The sequence below is a fragment of the Xenopus tropicalis genome, chromosome 2 (assembly GCF_000004195.4).
Source record: "Xenopus tropicalis strain Nigerian chromosome 2, UCB_Xtro_10.0, whole genome shotgun sequence".
Taxonomy (NCBI): Eukaryota; Metazoa; Chordata; class Amphibia; order Anura; family Pipidae; genus Xenopus; species Xenopus tropicalis.
The window spans coordinates 749,027-767,755 of NC_030678.2; the positions used below are offsets into that span (position 1 = coordinate 749,027).

At 43.6% G+C, this 18,729-nt stretch overlaps 1 protein-coding gene across 1 annotated transcript in view; it reads right to left on the bottom strand.

Annotated features, from left to right (window-relative positions):
- Nucleotides 1-1,436: 1,436 nt before the first annotated feature.
- Nucleotides 1,437-18,729, bottom strand: part of LOC116408727 — a 32,298-nt gene continuing 15,005 nt past the window's right edge. Inside the window, exon 5 of the mRNA XM_031896399.1 lies at nucleotides 1,437-7,988. Coding sequence (XP_031752259.1) covers nucleotides 1,914-7,988 — 6,075 coding nt within the window. The 3' untranslated portion in view covers nucleotides 1,437-1,913. The remainder of the gene's footprint in view (nucleotides 7,989-18,729) is intronic.

Consider the following 18,729-nt stretch of genomic DNA (forward strand, 5'->3'; position numbering starts at 1 on the left):
GAGCCGGTGTGTGTTAGTTAGAGCCGGACACAGTGAGTAACCAAACAAACTACTGTTTATGTAGAGTTGGATGTTAGACCCTCTCTATTGCATAGGGAGCCGGTGTGTGTTAGTTAGAGCCGGACACAGTGAGTAACCAAACAAACTACTGTTTATGTAGAGTTGGATGTTAGACCCTCTCTATTGCATAGGGAGCCGGTGTGTGTTAGTTAGAGCCGGACACAGTGAGTAACCAAACAAACTACTGTTTATGTAGAGTTGGATGTTAGACCCTCTCTATTGCATAGGGAGCCGGTGTGTGTTAGTTAGAGCCGGACACAGTGAGTAACCAAACAAACTACTGTTTATGTAGAGTTGGATGTTAGATCCTCTCTATTGCATAGGGAGCCGGTGTGTGTTAGTTAGAGCCGGGCACAGTGAGTAACCAACAAACTACTGTTTATGTAGAGTTGGATGTTAGACCCTCTCTATTGCATAGGGAGCCGGTGTGTGTTAGTTAGAGCCGGACACAGTGAGTAACCAAACAAACTACTGTTTATGTAGAGTTGGATGTTAGACCCTCTCTATTGCATAGGGAGCCGGTGTGTGTTAGTTAGAGCCGGACACAGTGAGTAACCACACAAACTACTGTTTATGTAGAGTTGGATGTTAGACCCTCTCTATTGCATAGGGAGCTGGTATATGTTAGTTAGAGCCGGACAGGCTAGGATTTATTTTTATGTTTTGTTTTCCAATATACTCCTGTGTGCTGGTTATATATGAATAAAGCTGATTGAGGTCAGCTTAAAACTAGATGTGTGAATTGTTGTTTTCTGAGACCAATCTGATCCCTGCAATCTACCTAAACCCCCAGAGACTGCACTGTTTGGACGAGTTGCCTTACACAAGTTAAATGCCCACAACCACCTAGGGCATCAGTCTCTCAACAACCCCAGGCTAGGGCATTTGTTCATCCTGAAATTGTGAAAGCCCCATATCAACAAAGAAACTTTGCAACACCACCCCCAGGTCTGTACCCCTAATGACATGTTACCTACCAAACCCATTGGGGACTATATTGGAATGGGTGTGCAACCAAATGAAGCGTCCCCACCCCAGTGTCCAATTAACAGAACTGCAATGTTTATATTAGAAATCTCCATGAATATGTCAACAAAGCTGTATTATTAGTGCAGGCTTTTGGGGTCTATGGACCTTTGTTCCATCTGGAGGCAGGGTTCACAAATTGGTGTCTGAACACGGTGAGAAAAATGTGAAAACTTGCTGGCTGCACCTGTCACTTCAGTTCAATACAGATGCACTGAGGCCCTTTAGATCCTCCCAGTATCCAATCAGGTACTGTCTCTCATCTCAAATTAGTTTGTGTTCTTTTCATGAAAGTGTTTAACCTCTTGGGGGCAGTACAAGATGATGGAAACAATACATTGACCATACACTGAGGTGGCACTTTAGGTGGTACATCTTTATATTTAGATGGTACATCACATGCAATATATGAATAACTCTTTCTTAATAATTATGCAACGTATATATATGGATTTCAACACCTATAATAACTGATACATAGAAACATAGACCTATATTTTAAACATACAATGTCTATGAAACCCCAGAACATATGAAAAGATCCCCTGTTACCAATTGTGCAACCAGTATACATCTTCTTTCTGCTCATCTGAAACAGTCACCCTGTCACATGGCTAATTACCAGAGCATGTGACTGAGGGAACTTGGGAATATAAGAAAATGGCAGCCGCACATCAAGTTTCAAAATTAAAAAACATTTTCTTATGAAAGGATCCCTTTGATGAGTTGATTCCTGCTAACGATGCTTCCCTGTAGAGACTGGACTTTTCTTTGTTGGATATAATGTATTATATGCAACCCCAGGCTCTTACAGTGGTTACGTGACACTATATCGGCCATATTGGTGGGACACGCCATATTTTATATGGCACAGTGAAATGGAGGGTGGGAGGTCGGCACCTAGAAACAAGCCCACTTCTGTATGATTGAATTGATAGTTCACAAACTATAAAATCGGAATCAAACTCTACCAAACTCTTATAAAATAAACCAATGTCAAATGAATAATCAAGTTTCAGGAGAAGATGGCGGTGCTCCGCTGATTTAAACCAGTTTTTCACTAGAATCCCAAGAAAAACATCCAGGTTTTTGCCACTAGTGAGCGTTATATTGAGGTCCTGGCTGGATCTGCTCAATAGAATTTTTGTAGTTTTTTCAACTTCCCCGACATAAATCAAATCTTCTTTTGTATCTTTGGCAAAGTTGTCGATCATTTTCATGCCAGTTGCATGCATCAGATTATATAGATCTTTCCCTTCCCCTCCATGCATGACATCATCACCATTCATTGGCTGAATGAGGTCGTTGCCTCCTCCCCCGCTTAAGTAATTATCCTCATTATTTCCAATCAGGATGTCATCATAGCTGGTGCCCAGGGCATTCTCTATTCCAAAGTACAGATCCCCCTCAGCATCCGCGCCAACTCCGTATCCCAGAGCCAGGTTCACCAATACCCCAGTTGCGTTATCGAGATCCCCGAGGAACAATAAGGTGTCTGATCCGGTTCCTCCATAAACTGTGTCAGAACCTTGGCCCGGATAAATCACATCATCCCCTGCTCCACCCAAGATCAAGTCATTTCCTTCACCTCCGTGGATTTCATCTGAATCAGCTCCTCCTGAAAGATAGTCTTTTCCTCCAGAACCTTGAATGGTGTTATCCCCTTCAATTCCATATAATACATCAGAACCTTTTCCACCAATAATCGTGTTGTTCATCATATTTCCAGTGATAAAGTTTCTTTTCTGGAGAGCCCCAAATACAGTTGTCAGTGACTGATAACTTCCAGCTGAAAGATTAAGGTGCAGTTCCTTTGCCGATAATCTGTTGTCTATAAACAGTGGTTGGATCTCCAGATGGTCATCCGAGAACGTGAACCGAACGTCAGTGCCCACCACCACTATGTGCCGGTAACTGGCATTCTTGGCATAGTTTAGCAACAGGCATTCCCATTTACCGACTGTCGGAGCACTTAAATGTAGATCTTGACCTTCTACCAATTTGTACTGAATATTATCAAAACTGACATTAAGCAGCAGATAATCTAATTTAATATCTTGTGCATAATTGTTTATTTTAAAGACCCCTTCGTAATGGTTCCTAATGATATAAGTGTCACTCCCACCAAAGCCGTACATCAGAATGCTGTGAGTTCCAGGATCAATGTAGTTGTCCTTTTCGTTCCCGTAAATGATGGAGAATTCGGGGGGCCCCATGATCTTTGTTGCCCCGGCGTAGATGCCAGTTCTTGTGTCTATCTCACGGGTAGGTATTGTGCCTCGGGAGTTATCTACAGCATATACTGTACGTACAAGGTCGCGGGAAATACTGAAAGTGATGCCGTCCTCGGTCTGCAGCTGTAAATGGCGGAAGTTTTCTGAACTGGCCCAATGTAATAACGTTATACTGCAAGTGTCTGCAATACTGATCCTGAGGTCAGAAGTTGATCGAATAATTCTGATGCCGTCAGATACGCCTATGTTTACAAAATAATAAATGTCAAGCAGTGCATATTTGCCTTTGATATAGAGGACATCTTGGGCATTATCTGTAGCTTCGTTATTGATAGTGACCCCCCCAGACTTGCATTCAGCCACATAAGTATCTCTTCCATCTCCCCCAGTTAACGTGTCTCCTTCTCCTCCTTTTATGAAATTTGATTTGCTGTTTCCGATAATGGTATCTGGGAACGGCGAGTCGATGACTGTCATTATATTCTCGTTCCCTGGCATTGACCTCAAATCAACGTTCACCCCATGTTGGGAATCGCTGTAGTCTAATATTAATGGGGTCATTTCAGGCTCTGCTGAGGAGTTGGAGACCTGGAACACCACAAAGTCGATGCTTTTGAACACAACGTGCTGCCATTGCCAGCCTTTCTTCCAGTCTTTGATTATAACACATGCCTTCCTACTGGAATCCCAAATCTTCAGGGACTGTGGGGGGTCCAGCACCACACGGAGATTTCTGTACTCTGCAGGCAATTCCACAATGTCTGTTTGGTCGTCATGGGCAAAATTATCAATAGTGTCACAGGTCTCTTTCTCGTGTATTATATACATATCCTTCCCCTCGTGGCCAGTGAGGCTATTGGTACCAGTTCCACCTTGTAGCACATTATTCAGCTTATTCCCAACAATGACATCACTAAAGTTAGTCCCAATCACTGACACAACTGTGTCCCAAGGAGGATTGAGTAGGTTTATTTCCATTCCCTTGTCACTAGTTGAATAATCCAGGTAGGAGGCGGCTAGGGTAACTCTTCCATTTAATTGAACTTCCCCAATAGTAAACATGGTACCGTCTAAGCTTTTAAAACTCATATGTTTATATTCTTCTCCGTTAAACCAATTTTTGATTACAGCCTTATGGTTGTTATTGTAGAACAGAGAGAGATCATTGGAGACCTTTCTGGCACATATATTTTGGAACGTCACATTAAAGATTAAAAGGTCCATGGCCCCATCACTGGCTTGATTGCAGATCTCTACCTGGCCTCCTACCTTGGGAATGATATAGACATCCTTCCCATTCCCTCCATGTACAAAGCTTTTTTGGGGCCCCAAGAAGAAAATGTCGTTCCCATCATTTCCGTGCAGCTCATAATAATATTGATCAAGGGTGTAAGGCAGTTTGTCAATGACATTTTGTTGTACAGCAAAGAAGCGGTTGGGTTTGGCGTTCCCTATGTACGTTCCATGCAATGATGTTTCATCTGCAGTAACAGAAGATATAACCTCCTCCGTTTTCACTGGAATAAACCAGAAGATTGTTGCTGATTTCTGTTTCAGTTTAATATTTACGGCTTCCCCAATACCCATAACCAGATCCAGGGACTCACAGTTTTTCTGAAAGGTGATCTCCTGCTCCAGTTTGCCAGATGTGATTGGGTTTACAATTGTAACTTTCATTGTTCCATGTTCTGTCAGCTCAACCCGTAGGTTTCCCCCATAGGCAGAAGAGTCACCTTTAGTAAAGTCTACAATTTGGTGACATTCATCTCCATCCTGTTCATCCAAGATCTTGAAATAGTTCTCTACTGTCTGTAGTTGGTTTACTAACTCCATGCTCTTCCGGTGCTCCTCGTCCAGGTTACTGATACTGGCTATTAGCCCAAATATATTTATTTGTTCCAGTATATCCACAAATGTATTGAGTACATCTCTTAAAGCAAGACCAATCCCTGTAATAACTGCAAGAAACTTGTCTCCAACACCCGCGTCGGGAGGCAAAGCATCGAGTTCATGCTTTATTTCATTGTACAAGGGGTCAATGACCAGACGGATTATGGTTAAGGCTACAGTGATGGGAAGCATTTCCGGGCCAGCCAGAGCTGTGACAAAGATGACCCCATCAAGCGCTGCATCTACTATCCCAATGGGAGAATTTTGGTGGAGATCTTCGTAGATATTAAATACAGTGAATGCTGCTGAAAGAACAGGGATGCCTTTAGCAAGTTCCCCCACTTCAGCCAAGGAGTTTGTGAATTTCGCTGCTGCAGCTTCTTCCAGTCCCTCCGAGATCTTGGTGATGGATTGTTTGGCAACATTGGAAACAAAGTCATTTACTGCTGCATTAATTCCAGTCATCTCTGTAACTCCATGTACCCCCTGAACTAACATGATCCCCCCTTCCAAATCTCTCCCCTCAGCAAACATCTGATTGGCTGCCTGGAAGCCCATGACCATTCCATAGATACCCAAGGCATGGTTGATTTTGCCAGAGGCTGCATGGATATCGCTGAAATAGGAATGAACCAACTCTTCTGATTTCAGGGCACCACGTTCACCAGGCATGAAAATCTCTTTAGTTTCTGAAGGATTTTGTTTATTTTCCAGCACAATCTTAATGCCATCTGCATATGTCTCAATCAGCTTCATCTTCTGGTACTTGGAGAGATCTTCTGGTGTTTGTTCATTTATCTTTTCTTTGATTTTCTTTAGTAGGGTCTCTCTGTCTTCCATTGCCTTCAACTGGAATTCTGTCTCCAGGCTCTCCCCTCTCCTTTGTTCTATTACTTGCAGATCATGAATGACATTTTCTGACAACGTCCCTCGCTGTTCTCTACAGTTATAATCAATTTCATTGTTTGTCAGTGGAATATTCTCATTTATCATCTGCAACTGAACATTGAGCTTATCCTGTGGGATATCTGGGAAGTTGTTACCGGAACTAAAAGGTTTTAGCTGAAATATAGTACTGAATTTCCTTGCAAGCCACAACTTCATACCATAGATGGTTTCCCTTGGAACGTTCTGTTTCATTCCTGGGTCAGTTGTAGCATAGTCCAGACCAATAGCTGCATGGTTTCCTTTCCAAGTACCTCCACGTAGCATGGGCTCATAATTCTTAAAGTTACTCCACCCTGACGTTGTATCCCACAATAGCCGGTTTGTTAAAAACATTCGGGGATTACGAACTGCCTCAGCAATATGTGTGGCGAGTACCCCAGCTCCATCATAAGGATTAACATCAACATTTATCTTGTTGTCATCAATCCAATCTCTAGCCATTTCTGCAAAGGTATCCTTGTTAAGCATGTTTTTTCCTATATCTGGATAATTTATAAACTCTTCATTTCTAATCGTTATAAGGTCTTTGGATGTCTCTTTATCCATGAATGGTTCTGAAGTGGTTGTCCCATACAAGCGGACATAGAAGTTATCCATGTTGATCCTGTAGATGAAATCTTTGAAGCGGTAGAATTTACCTGCATTAGACAGCTGTCTCTCAGTTTCCGTAATGATATCTCCTAATCTTGTTTTATCGTTCTGATCGATGACGCGTGACTTTGCAGTTTGCATCAGTTTTTCCCATGCAGTTTTCAAATTATAATCGTTTTCTTGAATGATATCGTATCTTTGCAAGAGTTGCTTGTTCTGTGGTTCTTCTAGAACATTCTTTCTAATGTTGTTAGCAGTCTGTATGATGTCCTTAATATTATAAAGTAAGCCATCCAGACTCTGCACAATGCGTACATCTATCTCTTCACGCTGTAGTTCTCCATCCTCTGTAGATTTGTAATAGACATCCATTTGTTCTTCTTTTGTATCAATTGGTGAAGTTATTTCTGTGCCAAAAAGCTCTCTTGCCTTATTCTCAATAATATTTTCTATGTCAGTGTCCAGAATTTTGTATGTATTGTGACCATCCTTCATGCATAGAATCTTATTAGTGTTAATTAAAGGGTCATACTCAATAGCATTTCCCATCTTCTGGATCCACTCTGGGCTCCTGCCCCTTGTGTCGCTCACCTCCCTGAGAATGTTGTCCTCCCCCAGATAGAATCTGCGCTTGTGCCCCGGGTTGTGCCTGCTCCACAGATCTGGATCGTCAACATCAATAGTTACTTTCCTTCCATCTTCATCCACTATAACCTCTGTAGTACGGACTGAGACTGAGCCAACCGTGGTGCCACCTTCCTTCAGGGCCAACAGGAATTCTTTGGTAAAGGTTTCCCCTTGCTCACCGGCCCCAACTTCACAGGAGAGTATGCTGATCTCCTCTATTACCTTCATGTTAGATGGCCAGTGAATGGGGGCCGTGCTTTCCCAGAGGCTTAATACAGCTTTGGCTAACTGATCAGATGTCTTTCCCCCAACAGATACTTTTCCATCTCGGTGACCTCCGTGTCCGACCACTGTGAGTTTATCATGTGCTGTGATATCAATCCCCCCATCTCCTTTTGATTTAACTAATTTAAATTGTCCAGTAGACTCATCCCAATCCAGCAAACATTTGTTCCGGTCTATAGTGCTCTCCTTGTTATACAGGTCCTCTCCGGCCTTCAGTACTGTTTGGTCTGTGCCAATGCGCAGGATTGCTTCATGGTCAATGTCATCCAGTTGGGCCAACCATCTGCTCTCCTCTCTGTTGTTTTCTTCCACCAAACCTGAAGCTACCTGTGGGTTATAGACAGAGAATAATACTGCAATTAAACTAACTGGTAATGTGAAATGATTTGTATATTGTAAATTAATAGTGCTGAGCTTTTCATAAGGAGCTTTAGATAAATACTTTGTAAAAAATTGCAGGAACCTTAACTAGGGAAGCACCCAGTTCCTTTTCAGTTTGGGATTCAGGCCGAATCCTGCAATTTTTGGAAGTGTCCTATTTCGGGCCAAATCCTTGCTCTGCACCAAACTGAATTTGAATCCATTTTACTTCCCCCACATGTTAGAAAATATACCAAACAAGCATGAAACAGTTGGATTACCTCGTCCCGGCTGGAACATCTAGGCTCCCCCTGATTTGGGTCTCAGTAGGTCACCAAATTATAAGTACGCTGTTAGAAATTGCTCATCTTGGGGGCCATTATTTGTGTTATATACATATGTGTTTGTGTCTTTATACATATTTATATGTTATACACTGAGTATGGGGGAGTTCTACTGATTACTAAAAACCAGTTGTCCAAGTCCCACCTAAAGCCAAATCTCCATGTCAAAGGGGTTTTCTGCGAATGGCAGTTGGGCAGTATGTTGGCTACAGGAGCCATAAAACTGTATGCAAGAAGCCTTCTTAACAGTTACTGAACAAAGGCAACGTGTGGTTCTTATCAACCCCATCTGATCAGTTGGTATGTGGGGCAGTGACTGAGAAGGTGTATAAATGTGGGCTGGACAGTAGTCAAGGAGGGGCATCTGGGGAGCATCTGGGAACTGCATCGGAAGTGACCGGGGCGGGATGTGAGGGCTAGAGGCCAGAGGGAAGCCATGACCAACTGGCTAGAGAAAAGGAACCAGACCCCCATGTTTTGTGTCTGTCGGTAGCTATAATAATATAGACTTTATTATTAATCTGTAACTGTAAATAATGTAAATATATTGTTTTGTTTCAAATTATCCCTTAATTGTAACAATCGATTGATTTGTTATTCAGTATATTCTCTTTTATATACACTTATTGGTGTGGATTATTTGTCTGCTTCTCAAAGGAACTGTAACCCTAGTAAAAGTAGTAAGAGGGGTGAATAATATAATAATATTATTTATATATATGTATATATATCAAACCTTACAACGCCATGAGGCTTATTGTTACTCCAGCAAGGCTACCATGCATCTACCATGGCTCCTGAGGCCAATAGATTCCATAGGAATATTTTATGCAGTCTCCATAGTGTGGGAGGGGAGATACAGCACATAAGGTAAGAGGTGAGAGACAATGCCCTTCTGTGTGGCGGGCAGACAAAATGTTGTTTTTATGATCTGTACGTATAATAATGAAATGCTCCAGATGGCAATGCTAGTGTTACACAGTGTTTGTGTTACTATTGGGTGGGGTTACAATTTTGCTTTTTTAATTCATATTAGTCCAACCATCTGATCTATGTGTATCACCATGTCCCTGTGCTAGTTCACTCCACCTCCGTGACCAGCCATGACCATAAGCACTGAACATACAACTTGGCCCTGTGCCATCATCATCATCATTCATCATCACCACCCAAGGAAAAAGCCTCACTCAAGGTAAGTGAAAAAATGTTCTTCTAACTTTGTGAATCAAATCGATCATAAAGGTAGAAATAGTCTGTGAATTATGACACCGCTGCCAGTGACTGAGCTACTGGGGAGTTGCTGCACCTCTTTATTTTTCCCAAACAGGAAGTGCTCCAACCGCCATTTTAGGAGCATTGGCGCCCATTCTTGGGAAACAATAATGTTTCACTTTCACTTCATTTTCTCCTTGAAAATGTGTGAAGGACAGTCTGTCACTGATTCTTTTATTCCTCTACTATTCTAACCCTCCATAGGAGTCAAAGGTACTCGGTAGATTAAACCTGCCAAATTTTTTTTTTTTATATAAAAAAAAGTTCACTAAATAATAATAAACCACGAATTATGGGAGTTATTTTAGAAAACCTAGAATTTTTTAGGGAAAATTTCTGAAAAACTCAAACAATATTGGAAAAATCATGTACTGGCAAAAACCCATTCGTAAATCTCGAAAATATCTAGAAGTAAAAAAAAATCGACTATTTCTCAGATTGCCTAGTAAATGTGCCCTCGGTGTACTCTACTGGTGTGAGCCTTTTGTATTCTCTAAGGCAGCCCCATCGAGTTGTAACTATTATTATACTGTTCTCATTGGGCCAAAGTGTTCATGTAGAAGCCTGGTGGTCACTCTGGGACTGGGATTTTTTGTTTTAGAGTGACCTGCAGGTTACAGAACGTACAGCCTCCCGCTAAATATAATTAATGGAAAAAATCTCAAAAATCAGTCGATTCTGGAAATATTTCTCAGGGAAAGAGGGTGATGGAATGGAAGCAAAATGCAGTATTTGCAGTGAGGCAAGCGTGCAACCCAGGCTCCACATCCCCACTGTTACACCATCAACATCTGAGGCATCAGAATATATAGGAAATGTTTTGCTGCAGGTACTACTGGTATCACCCCTACACTGAGCCCATCTGTACCCCCAGCCCAGACACCTTCACAAACCCACTTACTGATTTAACCAAACAGACCAGTGGCCCCTGATCTCGCTCGGGCAGTCACAGCGCTGAGGGTGGGATGATGGCAGTGGATAGGTAACGTTACTCAGTTGCTGAGAATGCTGGACTTACTCAATTGGTGAATCTCCTAGAAGCAAAGTACAAGTTCTACCTCATCATTTTCACTGGATGCCGTGTCATTTGTCCGCCAATGGGAAAAACAGCACTTTGTGGTATCTCAGTCAGTCAGGCTTTCACAAATCTTCAAGAGATGAACAAAAACAAGAAGAATTCCACTAGACCACGAGCTAAAATACCAGAATCCTCCCACGGTCGAAAAAAAAAAAATTCAAAAGAACCGAGATCCACAACAAAAAATATACACAGGCTGAGATCTGTGCCCCTTTAACACTTTAGCTTCCACTTTGGCAGATAAAGGTTTCTCGCTGCAGAGACTTGGGAGCAATGACAGCCCCCTGGGCAACGAGCCAGGTCCTGCGATGCGCCACCCACTCACTTCCAAGGATCCTCCAGGACCCCCAATGCGATCCCTGCATCATTCTACCTCCAGGGCAGGTTAGTGGCCTTTATTTGCACTATTACACACACTTACATACATTTACACGCATTTACACACACAGCCTGCAATTTAGCACAGTTTTTTTTTTTTTTCATTTTGCACACTTTAGCAACGTCTATACACTCATATACACACTTACACACTGTCACACAACCTTTAGATGTGTACACAAACACTCACGAACACTTTTTTTTTTTACTTTTTCATTTTACCCCTTTGTCTTAGTGAACTGTTTATTTTGACAGTGTGACTATTGGATCAGATATTCTGACCACTAATTATGCTGTCATGTGACTTATTTTGTTGTTTCATTGATTTGCACAACTTTTGTGGTTTTATCGCATTTTATCCCTGTATTAGTGTTCCTGATCTGTTTTTAGCGTAGCTTTGCCATGTGGTACTTTGGTGTAGAAAAACAACTTTACCTATTTTGAATTCATCAGAATGTGTACCAAAAATATATAGTTTTCTGGGGGTCTCTGTATAGTTATGGGGTTACGGCACATAATACACTGACAGGGGGCTCTGTATAGTTAGGGGGTGTTACGGCACATAATACGCTGACAGGGGGCTCTGTATAGTTAGGGGGGGTTACGGCACATAATACACTGACAGGGGGCTCTGTATAGTTAGGGGGGTTACGGCACATAATACGCTGACAGGGGGCTCTGTATAGTTAGGGGGGTTACGGCACATAATACACTTACAGGGGGCTCTGTATAGTTAGGGGGGGTTACGGCACATAATACACTTACAGGGGGCTCTGTATAGTTAGGGGAAGTTTCGGCACATAATACCCTGACAGGGGGCTCTGTATAGTAAGGGGGTTACGGCACATAATACGCTGACAGGGGGCTCTGTATAGTTAGGGGGGGTTACGGCACATAATACGCTGACAGGGGGCTCTGTATAGTTAGGGGGGGTTACGGCACATAATACGCTGACAGGGGGCTCTGTATAGTTAGGGGGGGTTACGGCACATAATACCCTGACAGGGGGCTCTGTATAGTAAGGGGGTTACGGCACATAATACGCTGACAGGGGGCTCTGTATAGTTAGGGGGGGTTACAGCACATAATACGCTGACAGGGGGCTCTGTATAGTTAGGGGGGGTTACGGCACATAATACGCTGACAGGGGGCTCTGTATAGTTAGGGGGGGTTACGGCACATAATACGCTGACAGGGGGCTCTGTATAGTTAGGGGGGGTTACGGCACATAATACGCTGACAGGGGGCTCTGTATAGTTAGGGGGGGTTACGGCACATAATACACTGACAGGGGGCTCTGTATAGTTAGGGGGGGTTACGGCACATAATACGCTGACAGGGGGCTCTGTATAGTTAGGGGGGGTTACGGCACATAATACGCTGACAGAGGGCTCTGTATAGTTAGGGGAAGTTTCGGCACATAATACACTGACAGGGGGCTCTGTATAGTTAGGGGGGGTTACGGCACATAATACCCTGACAGGGGGCTCTGTATAGTTAGGGGGGGTTACGGCACATAATACGCTGACAGAGGGCTCTGTATAGTTAGGGGAAGTTTCGGCACATAATACGCTGACAGGGGGCTCTGTATAGTTAGGGGGGGTTACGGCACATAATACACTGACAGGGGGCTCTGTATAGTTAGGGGGGGTTACGGCACATAATACGCTGACAGGGGGCTCTGTATAGTTAGGGGGGGTTACGGCACATAATACGCTGACAGGGGGCTCTGTATAGTTAGGGGGGGTTACGGCACATAATACGCTGACAGGGGGCTCTGTATAGTTAGGGGGGTTACGGCACATAATACGCTGACAGGGGGCTCTGTATAGTTAGGGGGGGTTACGGCACATAATACGCTGACAGGGGGCTCTGTATAGTTAGGGGAAGTTTCGGCACATAATACGCTGACAGGGGGCTCTGTATAGTTAGGGGGGGTTATGGCACATAATACGCTGACAGGGGGCTCTGTGTGCAAAAGCTGAGTTGGCAGGCAAGAAATCCATATGCACTATTTTCATTTTGGGGTCAGTACATACCGCAGACTTATATATCTATGCATATTGGGCATCAAACGCAGGTGTTGGATCTCAAACCCTAGGTTCCTATTTGGGGTGATTTGCCTTTGTACGCAAGAAATGAATGTATGAAATAAATGCGGCAAATTGCTAAATTTTTCTGAAATGTCATAAAAACCACTAACTTTAGGAAAGCTTGTCTTCACAAACGCTCACCAAATGCTATGTTTTTGGAGTAACGCCCACTCCCAGTAAGGGTTAATATTAGTACAGGTATAGGACCCGTTATCCAGAATGCTTGGGACCAAGGGTATTCCGGATAAGGGGTCTTTCCGTAATTTGGATCTCCATACCTTAAGTCTACTAAAAAATGTATAAAACGATTATTAATCCCAATAGGATTGTTTTGCATCCAATAAGGATTATTTATATCTTAGTTGGGATCAATTACAAGGTACAGTGTTATTATTACAGAGAAAAGGGAATCATTTAACCATTAAATAAACCCAATAGGGCTGTTCTGCCCCAATAAGGGGTAATTATATCTTAGTTGGGATCAAGTACAGGTACTGTTTTATTATTACAGAGAAAAGGGAATCATTTAACCATTAAATAAACCCAATAGGGCTGTTCTGCCCCAATAAGGGGTAATTATATCATAGTTGGGATCAAGTACAGGTACTGTTTTATTATTACAGAGAAAAGGGAATCATTTAACCATGAAATAAACCCAATAGGGCTGTTCTGCCCCAATAAGGGGTAATTATATCTTAGTTGGGATCAAGTACAGGTACTGTTTTATTATTACAGAGAAAAGGGAATCATTTAACCATGAAATAAACCCAATAGGGCTGTTCTGCCCCAATAAGGGGTAATTATATCTTAGTTGGGATCAAGTACAGGTACTGTTTTATTATTACAGAGAAAAGGGAATCATTTAACCATGAAATAAACCCAATAGGGCTGTTCTGCCCCAATAAGGGGTAATTATATCTTAGTTGGGATCAAGTACAGGTACTGTTTTATTATTACAGAGAAAAGGGAATCATTTAACCATGAAATAAACCCAATAGGGCTGTTCTGCCCCAATAAGGGGTAATTATATCTTAGTTGGGATCAAGTACAGGTACTGTTTTATTATTACAGAGAAAAGGGAATCATTTAACCATGAAATAAACCCAATAGGGCTGTTCTGCCCCAATAAGGGGTAATTATATCTTAGTTGGGATCAAGTACAGGTACTGTTTTATTATTACAGAGAAAAGGGAATCATTTAACCATGAAATAAACCCAATAGGGCTGTTCTGCCCCAATAAGGGGTAATTATATCTTAGTTGGGATCAAGTACAGGTACTGTTTTATTATTACAGAGAAAAGGGAATCATTTAACCATGAAATAAACCCAATAGGGCTGTTCTGCCCCAATAAGGGGTAATTATATCTTAGTTGGGATCAAGTACAGGTACTGTTTTATTATTACAGAGAAAAGGGAATCATTTAACCATGAAATAAACCCAATAGGACTGTTCTGCCCCAATAAGGGGTAATTATATCTTAGTTGGGATCAAGTACAGGTACTGTTTTATTATTACAGAGAAAAGGGAATCATTTAAAATTCTGAATTATTTCGTTTAAATGGAGTCTATGGGAGACGGGCTTTCCGTAATTCGGAGCTTTCTGGATAACGGGTGTCCGGATAAGGGATCCCATACCTGTACTGATTATCCCCATATTTCATGCTTTTAACACTTTAAATATGTCTGTGAATTCTGCGTTAGTATTATTTCTATGAGATAATTATCGCAATGCGATGGACATAATAATAATTTGGACTATTGCGGGATATGAGTAGCGCCACATGCGAAATGACTTTAATGAAAACTACGCGCTAAGCTGTCAGGATCTGTGGGGAGAATCAAACGCTGGACTTTATGAAGGAAAATGATGGCATCAACCTACTGAGCCACAAGGGGCTCTTTGGCCAGTACTTGGTCAGTTGCCCTGATGGGCATCCAGCATGTCTCCCTGTTTCCCTCCAGTCCCCGCCCATCTTGTTAATCACATGTGTTGCTGCTTTAGTAATTAGCGGCCTTTATAAACCTGCTCCCGGCAACTCCCGGCGCTCGATCCTCGTTGCTGCTGATCCTGATCCTCCGACATCCGTGATTCCCGACTCCTGCGGTCCCCACCCGGTACCCTGTCTTTTGTGGATCTCCCTGGTTTGACCTTCGGCCTGTTTACTTGACCTGGTTGCCCGCTGCCTGCCCCTGACCCCAGCCTGCCTTTGGACCTTGCCAGTACTCTGCCAGCCCCGACCTTAAAGGACAATGAAAGGTTAATATAAATTAAAAGTAAGGCTAAAGGCATTCTGTTTAAGTACTTACTGCATATCTACATTCCCAGATCCCTGCTTGCTTCTCTGAGATATGGTGCTGGCAGCCTACAGTCACTGAAATCTCTCTCCCCTTCCTGTAGGTGCCAGCGGCAGCCTTCCTATTCTCTGAGCATGTGTGTAACTTGATCCTGTTCTGAGCTACACATGCCCACCAGCCAATCAGAAGCGGATCTGGCAGAGGGGAGGGGGGGAGGGAATGAAACACATGGGCAGGATGAAGCAAGGAGGGAAAGGAAGGGAGAATACCTGTTTAGAGATGGCTGCCTGTTCTAGCCAATGTGAGTAAGTGTGACTGAGTAACTATGTGATTGGCTGAGCCAAAAGTGTGGGGTTTGTACTAAACAACAGGAGGGCTATGGGGCAGGATGCTTTTTACATTTTGACATGCATTCTCCTTTAAAGGATAAAGGAAAGCCTAAGTCACTTGGGGGTGCCAAAATGTTAGGCACCCCAAGTGACTTAAATCGCTTATCCTGTACCCCAGGTTGGTGCCCCTGTTAGGAGAAAACAGCACCAGCCTGGGGGTAAAAGGTAAGCGATTTAAATCACTTAATAACATTTTGGCACCCCCAAGTGACTTAGCCTTTCCCTCTTCTTTAAAGGGAGTTCTGGGGGTTACTCTGCACATAGGCTCCTACCTGTTGGTCCTGACAGAAGTGTTAACGACCTTTAGTGAATCAGCCCCATTGAGATGAAAAAGGATCATGATAAACGTTATAGAGAGCGGGGGGGAGACGCTGTGTTATAGATAAATCCAAATGTAGAGAGATGAGCGGGGGGGGCAGTGTTATAGATAAATCCAAATGTAGAGAGATGAGCGGGGGGAGACGCTGTGTTATAGATAAATCCAAATGTAGAGAGATGAGCGGGGGGGGGGCAGTGTTATAGATAAATCCAAATGTAGAGAGATGAGCGGGGGGGGGCAGTGTTATAGATAAATCCAAATGTAGAGAGATGAGCGGGGGGGGGGCAGTGTTATAGATAAATCCAAATGTAGAGAGATGAGCGGGGGGGGGCAGTGTTATAGATAAATCCAAATGTAGAGAGATGAGCGGGGGGGGAGCAGTGTTATAGATAAATCCAAATGTAGAGAGATGAGCGGGGGGGGGGCAGTGTTATAGATACATCCAAATGTAGAGAGATGAGCGGGGGGGGGGGCAGTGTTATAGATAAATCCAAATGTAGAGAGATGAGCGGGGGGGGGGCAGTGTTATAGATAAATCCAAATGTAGAGAGATGAGCGGGGGGGGGTGGGCAGTGTTATAGATAAATCCAAATGTAGAGAGATGAGCGGGGGGGGGCTGTGTTATAGAAAAATCCAAATGTAGAGAGATGAGCGGGGGGGGGGGGAGCTGTGTTATAGATAAATCCAAATGTAGAGAGATGAGCGGGGGGGGGGGCAGTGTTATAGATAAATCCAAATGTAGAGAGATGAGCGGGGGGGGGGGCTGTGTTATAGATAAATCCAAATGTAGAGAGATGAGCGGGGGGGGGGGCAGTGTTATAGATAAATCCAAATGTAGAGAGATGAGCGGGGGGGGGGCAGTGTTATAGATACATCCAAATGTAGAGAGATGAGCGGGGGGGGGGCAGTGTTATAGATAAATCCAAATGTAGAGAGATGAGCGGGGGGGGGGCAGTGTTATAGATACATCCAAATGTAGAGAGATGAGCGGGGGGGGGGCAGTGTTATAGATACATCCAAATGTAGAGAGATGAGCGGGGGGGGGGCAGTGTTATAGATAAATCCAAATGTAGAGAGATGAGCGGGGGGGGGGGCAGTGTTATAGATAAATCCAAATGTAGAGAGATGAGCGGGGGGGGGGGCTGTGTTATAGATAAATCCAAATGTAGAGAGATGAGCGGGGGGGGGGCAGTGTTATAGATAAATCCAAATGTAGAGAGATGAGCGGGGGGGGGGGCAGTGTTATAGATAAATCCAAATGTAGAGAGATGAGCGGGGGGGGGGGCAGTGTTATAGATAAATCCAAATGTAGAGAGATGAGCGGGGGGGGGGCAGTGTTATAGATAAATCCAAATGTAGAGAGATGAGCGGGGGGGGGCAGTGTTATAGATAAATCCAAATGTAGAGAGATGAGCGGGGGGGGGCAGTGTTATAGATAAATCCAAATGTAGAGAGATGAGCGGGGGGGGGGCAGTGTTATAGATAAATCCAAATGTAGAGAGATGAGCGGGGGGGGGGGGGGAGCTGTGTTATAGATAAATCCAAATGTAGAGAGATGAGCGGGGGGGCAGTGTTATAGATAAATCCAAATGTAGAGAGATGAGCGGGGGGGGCAGTGTTATAGATAAATCCAAATGTAGAGAGATGAGCGGGGGGGGGGCAGTGTTATAGATAAATCCAAATGTAGAGAGATGAGCGGGGGGGGGCAGTGTTATAGATAAATCCAAATGTAGAGAGATGAGCGGGGGGGGGGGCTGTGTTATAGATAAATCCAAATGTAGAGAGATGAGCGGGGGGGGGGGCAGTGTTATAGATAAATCCAAATGTAGAGAGATGAGCGGGGGGGGGAGACGCTGTGTTATAGATAAATCCAAATGTAGAGAGATGAGAGGGGGGGGCAGTGTTATAGATAAATCCAAATGTAGAGAGATGAGCGGGGGGGGGGGCAGTGTTATAGATAAATCCAAATGTAGAGAGATGAGCGGGGGGGGGGAGACGCTGTGTTATAGATAAATCCAAATGTAGAGAGATGAGCGGGGGGGGGGGCAGTGTTATAGATAATCCAAATGTAGAGAGATGAGCGGGGGGGGGGGGCAGTGTTATAGATAAATCCAAATGTAGAGAGATGAGCGGGGGGGGGGGGGGGGCAGTGTTATAGATAAATCCAAATGTAGAGAGATGAGCGGGGGGGGGCAGTGTTATAGATAAATCCAAATGTAGAGAGATGAGCGGGGGGGGGGGCTGTGTTATAGATAAATCCAAATGTAGAGAGATGAGCGGGGGGGGGGGGGCAGTGTTATAGATAAATCCAAATGTAGAGAGATGAGCGGGGGGAGACGCTGTGTTATAGATAAATCCAAATGTAGAGAGATGGGGGGGGGCAGTGTTATAGATAAATCCAAATGTAGAGAGATGAGGGGGGGGCAGTGTTATAGATAAATCCAAATGTAGAGAGATGAGTGGGGGGGGGGCAGTGTTATAGATAAATCCAAATGTAGAGAGATGAGCGGGGGGGGGGGCAGTGTTATAGATAAATCC